Source organism: Phaethon lepturus, unplaced genomic scaffold, assembly GCF_000687285.1.
Source record: "Phaethon lepturus isolate BGI_N335 unplaced genomic scaffold, ASM68728v1 scaffold40460, whole genome shotgun sequence".
NCBI classification, from domain to species: domain Eukaryota; kingdom Metazoa; phylum Chordata; class Aves; order Phaethontiformes; family Phaethontidae; genus Phaethon; species Phaethon lepturus.
Window position 1 is genome coordinate 7,019 of NW_010510533.1, and position 11,513 is coordinate 18,531.

The 11,513-nt window shown below is 39.5% G+C and overlaps 1 protein-coding gene across 1 annotated transcript in view; it reads left to right on the forward strand.

Moving 5' to 3' along the window:
* LOC104628718 (cytosolic carboxypeptidase 3-like) overlaps positions 1–7,136 on the forward strand; it is a gene marked incomplete at both ends in the record, with an annotated part of 11,525 nt that extends 4,389 nt beyond the window's left edge. The window contains 7 exon segments of the mRNA XM_010297389.1: positions 1,882–2,020; positions 2,550–3,329; positions 4,882–4,898; positions 4,901–5,043; positions 6,154–6,280; positions 6,798–6,892; positions 7,033–7,136. Coding sequence (XP_010295691.1) covers positions 1,882–2,020; positions 2,550–3,329; positions 4,882–4,898; positions 4,901–5,043; positions 6,154–6,280; positions 6,798–6,892; positions 7,033–7,136 — 1,405 coding nt within the window.
* Between the last annotated feature and the right edge of the window lie 4,377 nt (positions 7,137–11,513).

Here is an 11,513-nt window from a genome sequence, read left to right on the forward strand (position 1 = left end):
ACTGCCTGTCTGGGAGCTATCTGCTGCTGAGTTCCTATGGGCCCTCGTAAAATCTGATTTGGGAGAGAAAAATGCAATCCAATGGTGACTCCCGTGCAGAAATATGAAAATATCATGATAGAGATCTCAGATTTTATTCATGCGTTTCATTCTATAGCATTTGACTGATACAGATGTTTGCGGAAACAGTTTTACTGGATTAACTACTGAAACGTTTTTCTTCTTTAATGTTAAGGAAGAGCATGAAGAGGAATGAAAGGGTAGAGAAACGAATGGAATTTCAGCTAAATAGAAAGTAATTATTTGAGTGGGTATCCCAGCTAGCAAAGCCCTTCTTTAATGAAAACCCTATGGGTCTGTAGTAACTTCAATCATGAAGAACAATACACTGAATATGGCATCTTTTGCATATGGCAACAGTGATTCAAGGAATGAAAAAACGAATTATAAGAATCTTGGCTTTACATAATTTCCCTGAGTAGTACTGTCAGAGCCTTAATAATGCCATAGGAGAGAATAAGACAGACTGCTGCAGGATAAATTTCTCACACAGCCCCAGTCAACCAAGGGCAGACTCTGATCTGAACAGGTGCTGCTGTGGTACCGCGTCAGTCCCCCTCATTGGCAGCAGGGTAAGGAGGCAGTTTTTCCTCAGGAGGATCCAGCAGTAAGGATATAGGAGCAAAAATACAGGAGCTGAGAATACAACAGCTTGGCGATTGGTGTCCAGTACACCAGTACAAATCCTTCATCTTGCTAGTTAGAAAGTTATGTAGTGGGGAATATCAATTCTGGCAGATAAGACAGCCAGTTAATTCTGGCAGTGTGAAACCCACTGTCTCACAGAACGTAGTTTTGACCTGGAATACCTGCAGTTTTCACCTGTCCTCCTCCCTGAGCTGGCCCTAACCCACTGAGGTCAGCTGGAGTCACCAGCATGTCTACACTGACTCTGCAGCAGGATCTCTGGGCTCCCGTCTTTTGGCAAAAAGAGGCATCCTTTCTCTTTATCTTGTGGGTACAGTTTGGAGGTGACAGGAAGTTTTGATTACCCCTGTTTTCCATGCCTTTGCCACCATATTGATGCCAATACAGAGAAAGCAAATAAATGTTAAAAATAATTCTTGCCTTCGTTCTGTAAAGGGAGGATGCTTGACCGTTAAAATTATACGAGGAATATTCTGGAACCAAAACAACTTCCCAGCCAAAAAAGTAAATTCTTGCTGATGCCAAATCTAGAAGTTCTGGTCTTTAATGAACTTGAACTATGGTAATGAAGATGGTAGGAAAAATTGCACTTAGCCTCTGTGAGCCTCTCATCTGAGGAAAAAGTAGCAGAAGAGAGCAAAGGGAGCTATGGGCTCAAAATGCATGCTAAATGTGATGTGAAAACATCACTTGCAATATAGAAATGATTGCTGTTGGTTCTGGGCATCATCTTTTTTACTTCTAGACTAGAATAATTGAGTACAGAGATTTAAAAACGAACTGATGGCAAGAGTCGTCAGCTACACATGATTTCTAAGTAGAGAAGTCATCCATTTGACTGGTGAAAAGACCTAGGGGACCTGAGTCCTAGAGTCTTTCCACCTAACGTAGTTGCTTTGCCTAAGTACAGAGTATGAATTGTCCTTTGCTCGTGCAGAGAGACACAAGGGCCTCCAAGACAAAGTCAGATTTTAGGCTGGCTGAAATACATATGGTTAAGTGGGAATGGACAGCAAAATTTTCGTATAGTTTCTTTTTTGCGTATGTAACATATGCTTTGAAGTTCAATTCCATGCAGTTGTCTGTTTCTAGAAGGAATTTTCAGAAGGATGCAGGTATTCCCTAGAATGACTCAGACTGAAATGAAGGACATTGTTCTGCTCCTTCCCCTAGCTAACAAACACTCCTGCTTTATGTATTCCCAAGTGAGCAGTCTCTGCCCCCTGAAGCAGATCCTGCATCAGAAAGAGGACAACACACTGATCTTTGAAGCACGCTTTGAGAGTGGGAATTTACAGAAGGTGGTCAAAGTGTAAGTTTCTAATCTTTTTTTCTTTTATTAAGATGGTGTTATTATCAGTGCTGTTACTAGCAGCAGCAGCATGCTATCAGTTTCTGAGCAGGATGTGTTACTCTGGCTTTGTAACTTCTTTTACATTATTTGAATAAGCTTCAAAAGTAGTTTCAGGTAACCTTCACATGAAATGGTCTGATAGCCATTCCATGGCACTGAACATTTTCTATAGGTGATAATCACCCACACAAACTGAACGCCTTTTCTTAAGCACCTCCTTTTAAAGCAGAGAGTGGAGAACATTTTTAGAAGTCCTAGTTACTATGAAAAGTCCTAATGAAGACAGCAGTTATATTATTGACACACTCAGTGTGATTAGGCATCTTTTCCTGGCAGCTGCAGAGACTTTGATTTATGACTGTGTAAATCAGATCTGTGCCTGAATCGCTGTGGGGTGCTTTTTCATGACAATCTGCATTATTTGACACTGCATCATACTACAGTGCTACCCAGCATCACAACTCTTTGTCTTCTTTCTGCCTATCAGCAATGAATTTGAGTACCAGCTGACCCTGCGCACTGACCTCTACACAAGCAGACACACGCAGTGGTACTACTTCCAAGTAAGCAATACGCAGGCAGGGATGTTGTATCGCTTCACCATTGTCAACTTTACGAAGCATAACAGCTTATATAAACGTGGCTTGCGGCCACTGTTGTACTCAGAAGCCGATGCTAAGAAGCACAAGGTTGGCTGGCGAAGGACTGGAAATGAAATCAAGTATTACAAAAACAATGCGGGCCAAGGTGGACGTCAGTTTTTCTCACTCACTTGGACGTTCCAGTTCCCTCATGACCGAGACACCTGCTACTTTGCCCATTGCTATCCTTACACCTACTCCAACCTGCAGGAGTACCTGGTGGCCATCTCTAAAGATCCAGTGAAGTCCAAATTCTGCAAGATTCACATCTTGTGCCATTCACTGGCAGGAAACTTAGTGTATGTTTTAACTATCACCAATCCCTCTGAAAGCAACAAGGGCACCAAGAGGAAGGCTGTGATACTAACTGCAAGGGTGCATCCAGGAGAAACTAACAGTTCCTGGATAATGAAGGGCTTTCTGGATTACATTCTTGGTGATTCAGGCAAAGCTCAACTCCTGCGGGACAATTTTGTCTTCAAAGTGGTACCAATGTTGAATCCAGATGGTGTGATTGTGGGAAATCACCGCTGCTCTTTAACAGGCCAGGACTTGAACCGCAAATACAGATCTAATGTGAAGAAATTTTATCCTTCCATCTGGTATACCCGAAACATGATCAAAAGGTAACCTCATTTTCTTTCCCTTTAGAATAGATCATTTTCCTTTCCACTGTCTGTTTGTTAGTGTGACTTCTCTATGTCCCTTATTGTTTTTGTATTGTTTACATCTTTGCCTTGTACCCAAGGCTTTCTTACTGTTTTGTGTATGTTCAGTTGCATTTCAGAGCGAGTTATTTTTTTCTTCAGTATTGTGAAATTTTTCCTTCAGTATCCTTTCTCCATTCCTGGTAATAAGTTATATCTCCAAAGTAAAAGAGTTCCTGTCAAAATTTTTTCAGCATATTTCTCCCCACTATCCTCTGCCAAAATCTACTTATCAAATTCTTCCTTTCATTCATTTTGTTCTTTTCTGGCATACAGCCACATCCCAGAATGAAATTAGGTTCAGAATAGATCCCAGATGTCCGTTTGACAGCGAAGATTGCCAAGTTTGCTGTATGTTTTGCTACAAATATGTTTGATTTCTTATGCAGGCTTCCAGTCACAGAAACATTGATACTCTAGTTATAAAACTAAACCTTCAGGTACTGAACTAAACTTTCAGCTAGTAAACTAAATCCCACTGGTTTAACTTCTCTAACAAATTAATACAAACAAGACTCTTGTGCAGAAAGGCAATGTCAAAATTAGTACATTTAATGTTTTTCATCATGTTACAGCCTGTTTTAAATAAGATCTGTGTTCTTTCAAATTAGTGTTTTGGCATGTAGAACCCTAGCTTACAGGGGATGAGCACTGTGCCTGTCTTTCTTTTCCATGAGAATTCCTTTCTCTGTCTTACTAGATGCAGACAGCCTGCACTTGTGAGTGCCTTGTAGTTAATTATGTCTGCTGAAGTGCTACTGACCTTCAGCCTCATATTCAGCCACTGTCCGCTGAGACAGATACGTTTATTACTGCATCCTTCTTAGTTCCACCATGGATTTCCAACCCCTGTCCAGAGTAAAGCCCCTGGTGTCACGCTGTGGTGCCATCACATCTTCCCTGTAGAGCTCTGCTTTGACATGAATTGGGCACTGGGGGTGTGGGTTGCTAAACCTCAATGTGTCTACCTTCAAATTTTCTTTAAAAAGTTAGTTAAGCAATAATACTTTGCAGAATTTTGGCCCATCATAAAAATTTATGTCTCCAGTTTGATAAAGGAAAGAATATTCACTGCCATTTATTCTTGAGTCTCATAATTGTACAGCATGTATTATTCAACACATGTACCATAGTGAAAGAGCAGCAGATAAGAATAGCAGGTTTCATCTGTACAATATGCTCATGTACACATTTACAGAGCTGGGTGTATATGACTGAGCCTGAGAGAACAGACAGAGGCACATATACCTTATTTCTGGGCAGTAAGAAGTGTTTTATTCTGGAGGGAACTGAGCAGCTTGGCTCTAATCTAGTACACTAAAGGTTTAACTTAGAGTTCAGAATATGCAACTTAAATTGATTTCTTGCTCTTTACATGAGCTTCAGTGTAACGTATTAGCTCAGACTAGTTTCTGAGGTAGAGGAAAAAAACCACTTTTAATAAAGTATTCAATATTGTCCCATATTACAGAGTGATGAGGGAACGTGATTTTTTCTGTATTGTGACATCCATGGTCACAACAGGAAACAAAATGTCTTCATCTACGGTTGTGAGAGAAAGCAGCAAGCAAAAGCACCATGCATGCATCCACGTGTCTTCCCACTCTTGCTGAGCAAGACCTGCCCAGATAAGGTAAGTAAATGTCTGGCTAGAAACTTACATAAAAATTCAAGCACCATCTGGGATCCCTAATTTTTTGTTAAGGCATGACATTCACTGAAAGACCACACTTCACCCAGTAAAATAATCTTCAATTGACTAAAGCTAGAAACGGTAGGAGTATGAAATTTTCACTCCCTTGAAGTTCCGGGACTCCAAAATGTATCACGGTGAATTGAGACATGAAGTTAACATTTTTAAAAGTTGTTTTTTTTTTTAAAGAATGAAAAAAAGGGAGTATCAAAGTAACATTGTTGTAACAATGAAAAACTAACATTAAATATTGTGTATTCATATATTAAATGCAGCTTTAAAATACATTGTAAAATTAAAAACAAACAAGTGAGCAAATAGGAAATGAAAGAAGAAAAATGTTTCTCCAGGTTGGATCTTTCTGAAAATTTTCTGTTGAAAATTGTGCCAAAATCACCATGTTAGTGTAAGATATTTTAGTTAGGAAAAAATAAGTGTTTAATAGGAAATGACCACTTTTAAAATACATAATTTTCCAGCAAACTTTGACTGCAGTAAGCTTCTTTTGAACCAGAAAGGTTGCAAAGGCTCAGGAATAAAATGACACACAAACTAACCTACTAGATGTCATTACATTCTTGCAGCTAATGCTGTTTTCCTCAGATATCAGTAATGAAGTGGTTGTGAGCTCCAGATTGGTTACATCAAACTGTTGGTCTCTCAACTCATGAGAGAAGAACTATTCCAACTTTTTAGTAAATATGCATGTTGGTATATAACAAGATTTGTGGTAACTCAGCTGGTCAGCTGTCTATATAGGATCATTTAGAAACAATAAGTACAGCCACATAAAAATTACTTGCAGAAGTCACAGAAATGCTTGCAGTAAAATAAACATTTAATCAAAGGGCTATTATTTCACCTACATCTCCATTATACCAGTAATAACAGTATGCTCTACGCTATGTTGTGCAATGTTCAAGTAAGGTAGAGTGAAAACTCATGATTGTTTTCCTGGTGGATAAGATTTAAAAAAACTTGCAAGGTTAAAATGAAATTATTGCATCTGCCTATTTACTTAAAAAGCTAATGCTCTACCTGTCCTTTAAGTTCTCGTTCTCAGACTGCCATTTCAGAGTACAAAAGAGCAAAGAAGGCACCGGTCGAGTGGTAATGTGGAAGATGGGCATCAACAACAGCTACACTTTGGAAGTCTCTATCTGTGGGACTAAGTTGGGTGAGACAATTCCCTGAAGCTATTTAGTAGGAATCATTAAACAAGACCTTTACTTTTGTTTTTTCATGGAGAATAGTAGTTTGATCTACTATCCCCTTGTTGGCGTTCTGTCTGATGATTTAAGATAAGAGTTGGAAAAAATACTAAAACTAGGGCATTCAACTAACAACCTTCCAGGCTACTGCTAGCATTATTGCATGTGTATCATGAAACAATAACGTCAGTGGATGGCAGTAACTAAAGCCAGTTGCAGTTTTAGGAAATTTTTTTATAGGGAATCAGTTAACTATGCATTATAGTTAATCGCCTCTGAGTAGATAGATTTGTTCATATAGACAGAATAGTGATCTGTAATATCATCTATATAAAACTCAGGCAGTCATAGAACTGTCTAGCATCTGTCAGTGAAAGATCTGTGAGTTTGCAGTCAGGCACCATCCTGAAATATCACAGATACCTAGCAGTCAGCAGGGTGACTGACGTTTTCATTTCTGTCTTGCTTCTGTTGATGCTGCAGGCTGCAGACGAAGCACCCATTTTGATATGAAGGACTTGGAGTCAATAGGACAACATTTCTGTGATGCTCTCTTGAACTACTGTATTCATAACAAGGAGGTAAGGAAAGTCCCCCCTAGGCCTTTTCTCCTGCCTTGGTTCATCTTACTGTGACAAAACATAATACTTTATAGGGTTATAGCAATTATAAATTTGATAATGGCTTTCTTTAAGCAGTAAAATGAACTTGTGGTGTTTCTTATTATTATCTGTGCCTGAAGGAACACGAGAAAGTAGTGAAACAGCAAGCCAGGGTGAACTCCAAGGCCCTGAATTCTGATGTGTTAGACTGGGATTCCAGGTAACTTAGAACTATTCAGATATGCCACAATTTATTATATGTTCTCAGCACCTCATAAAGAGTGCCAGAAGTAAATGTTAGAAATGTTACTAAAGTTAGATTTTTAATTGTCTTAAACTGCTTAATTTAGCACTCCTTAAAAGATTACATACAAATTTTATATCCAAACCTTAATAGCCAGTTCATTGGAAGTAGAGTTCTGTATCTACCCCAGGTGGCCTTCCTGAGGAGAAATGAAACTGTGTTGGTACAGAGATTGGTCTGTTGCATCACTTATATCAATATGCTTCTTTTCAGCCTTACGTTTTTCAGATCAAACTAACCACAATATAAGGTATATTTTTTTAGTTTTGTGTAAACCTAATTTCATTAATCATGGAAGATGCTAGTCTGATTCCATTTAGCCAAAGGGATTAAGTTCAGGGTGATTGATAGCGGTGCAAGAATCTGTATGTTGACCAAAAAATACACCTATTAAACGTGATCTGCTCCTCCTGTGCCAATGCTGACTGTGAGTGACTGCAAGATCAGTTGTGCAGGTGGTGTGTGAGAGGTGGGCATTTATGTGTCAACAGCTGTGGCCCTATGGTCATTTATTAGGCAATAAAACTTTTGTAGATTTCTTTTTTGAGGAAACATTAATAGGTTGGATCTATCTTATCAAACTTCAGGTGCCCAGAGTATAGAAATCAAGAGCTGAGCTTCACAACTGGTGCTGAACTGCAAGGAAATAGACACAAATTCTTAATGTATCATCAGAGGACTAGGAGAAGGCTCGCTGGGAACAAAGAGGATGGTGTTCTGTGAGAGGATTTAGAAGGGGAGGGGGAAGGTGTGTGAAGCAGAACTAAAAGAAACCTAGGTAGAAGCAGGAGATGCCATCTGAATAGATCACATCTCTTTCAATACCCAAGCTTTCTCCAAGATGATCATGCCCACTTTTTGCATATAGCTGTAGGTCTATAAAATTAAAATGTGGATCTGGAAGACAGGCATGGGGAAAACACATTTACATCTCTACAGCTAGGGAAACTGCAGAAAACACCTGCTAATGGTTGGAATGAATGCTGCAAAATACTGTTTGCAATCACCAAATTTGGAAATAAAACAAAACAATGTTCATCTTTCACAGCAGCCAAACTTCTGACAGCTCAGACTCCTGTGATCTTGCTGCACACCAGCTAAAACTAGGTACTAAGTTATACTATGACTTTTTCTTGTCTACTTTTCTGTCCTGAATGCCACTGGTAAAGAATCTAGTGATCTAGAGTTTAACAGGCTCTGTTTTGAAGAGCCTTAGGATTAAGTCAGTCAGAATAGTAATTTACAAATCAATAGTCTATAGAGATACAGTTGACTTTAACAGCGCAGAGCAATAGTATTAATTTTCCCTATAGCTTAATGCAGATTGTCCAGAAGGTGGTGTTTTAGTTCCAAAAGAAGGTGGCTTTTTACCTGTCAGGTCCTGCAGTACAGCTGAGTAAGGAGACATAGGTCAGGAGAGGAGGAGGAGGGCACTAGCTTTAAACACAGGAAGTATCATGCCCATGTACACTAGTGTCAGCCATATTTTCAGATACCCAGTTCAGAGCATTCGGGAGTTGTGTTCTCTCACACATGCAGGCAAGTCATCATGCTGGTCATAAGTGCTGTCAGCATGAGACTACCCCATTGCCTACTTCTAATTTCATAGGCAAATGTAGCCCCAGATTTAACAAAGGGCTTTCAATGGAGAGTGATGAGACATTTTATTTTCCTGAAACCTATATTTCCTCGTTTTGCTGAAAAGAATGGGTTGAAACATGGGGTTTTGTCCTTGTTTACTTGGTGTTTACTTCTTTGGTGCCTGTGATTACCATAATATTACTCAAGATGTTTCCCCTAGATAAGCAAAACAAACTTTTATGAGTGTCTTACTTTTAGAAAGCTTGCGGATGAATTTTAGCCAACAATAATAGTTCCTGTAAATTGTTGCTTCCTGTTTGTGACATAAATATAGTAAATAAACAACAGTAAAAAACTAGTACCAAGACTGTGTACTAAGAGTGTGTAAAACTGAAGTGACCCCTGTAACGCTTTGCAAAACATGCAGATAGACATTTCAGATGATGGGGCTGGTTGACAAATTGCATGATTTGGAGCTTTAGATCTAGTTTCAGAGATGATAGTTTGAAACATGATATAGTTGGATAAGCTCTGGTGGGCGTACTTTTGGTGAGGGAAGCTGCCACGGATCCTTTTATGTGCTCTACCCCTCCCTGGAGGCATTTGTCCCTGGAGGATTTCTATGCAGAACACATGTTTGTGCAAAATCCAACAGTTCCGCTTAGTCCCACTGTCATCCACAGTAAGCAAAGCTAGTGGCTTTTGTGCTTAAGGAAGGTGAAGTCTAGACAGACTTTCCACTCACCTAGCCAACCTAGGGGGGTAGTAATTTCTCATGGAAGGGCTGTGAGGGTGGTGTTGACTTTTAATGTTTATCCACAGCTTGAAATTTCTTCCCATAGTCTGTTCAGTGCTAAAGAACCAAGCAGGAATTTCCACCACTGATGCCATGATATTTCCAGGACTGTATTAGTTACAGAAGGTCAGCTGTAGTGAGTTGGTTGAAAAGTCTGTTTTGCATGGGACCTCTGTCATGTTTGTTCTTACAGCACTACCTTTGGGATTGAGTTTATGCATGTGTGGATGATGAATCCACATGGGCACATTTCCCAGTGCTGGATTTAAAAAAAAAATGGCTAAAACTCTGGGCCTTTCCACTTCATTTGCTAAAAAGAGCCTTGTTTGTGTCAAAACACTCGCCATGCCAGTCAGTGGGATTGATTCCATTTTTTTCTTGCATACATAAGCACTATTTCCTTGTGGTCTATAAATGGTACATACAGGCAAGGCAGGCGGGTTCGCCTGATGTCTGTGACTAAGCTGTAGATTGAGCAGGCTGCCACATAACTCTCATTCATAACTGTTTATTGCAAAACACCTGTGCATGGTATTCATCCCAGGGATTGGGATTAAAGGCCCTATAATGAGATTTATCCAGATGACATGGGAGATGTGGAACCCTGTTGGATAATTGTGATTTCAGGGGACTTTCGAACTCAGAAAAAGAACTGAAGGGGTGTAACACTGCTTTATAACCAAAGTCCAGACGAACACAGAAATCCACTGTAGAAAGTTGGGGTATTGTTTCTCATCCATTTAGTTTAGTCTTTAAACCTGGTAGACTTGCTTGGTAATTTACACAGCAGAAACATCCAAGAACAAAGGGCAAGGATGCCTTCCTAGGAACACTTGAGAAGAGCCATACAGAATCCACACAAGAGTATTTGTTAAAGCTTGATTACTTTGGCATCTGTACTAAATAATGGATTAGCATATTCCTCATCCCGGACAGACTTTTCCCACAATTTGATGAGCCATTTAACAACCACTTTCTGTCCTCCCTTGTCTCTTCCTGACACATTCCTTGCTGAGTATTCCTTCCATTTATATTCCTGTGATGTTCAGTCCCTGCCGTGACCTGGTTTAACACAGTAATCTGATAGGAAACAAACCCAGCAAAAAGAATGAGGTGGTTTTCTGCTGGGTTAATGAATTAAATCAGCTCACACAGGATTTTTTTTTGAGCATCAGAGCCAGTTTAAGGGATGGAGGAAAACACTAGCTAGGAACAGGGACCAAAGTGGCAGAGTTTGGAGTGAGGGATGCAGGACCAAGGACAAAAGAAAAGCAACTTTCTCCTTTAGTAGCAGGAAGCTCTTGGAGATCTCAGTGGTGAGATCTCAGTGGTGAGATTTCAAAAGTGACTGCACCTTAGAAATGATCACTAATTTAATACACAGTAAAGGGGAGGCTTTTCTAGCAGAGATCCCTCTGGTTACAGAGCCCATTCCATCACGTGCCTATCTTAGGAGAGGATGAGTATGTTCAGGATTGAACATGGCTTTGGCCATGTGGAGCTTCATTAGGTACTCTTCTGTAATTTCTGTGCTGAAACACAGGCAAAGATGTCTTTTGTGCAATGAAATTGTATGAATTGCATTCAGACATCTTTCATGCAATGAGTTAAAGTGCTTTTGCTGGATGTATACTAGGAGTAAAACACATCAAAGTGAAACTGTTACTATGTAAAGAAAGTAAAAACAGTTTATCAAATGAGTTTGAAAGAACAGTACATCACAGTTCCTGCAAGAAGTTTCTTTCTTTTGTTCTTTTCACGATTATGTACATTTTCCCATGTGGATCTACGTCAGTGACTAATTGAGATTATTAGATCAAAAGACTTACCGAAATTTCTGTTGTTGTTCTTGATGGAAGTTCTTAAAGGCATTTGAAAAAGATGAATAGCAAGGAATATCACAGGTACAGTAGATT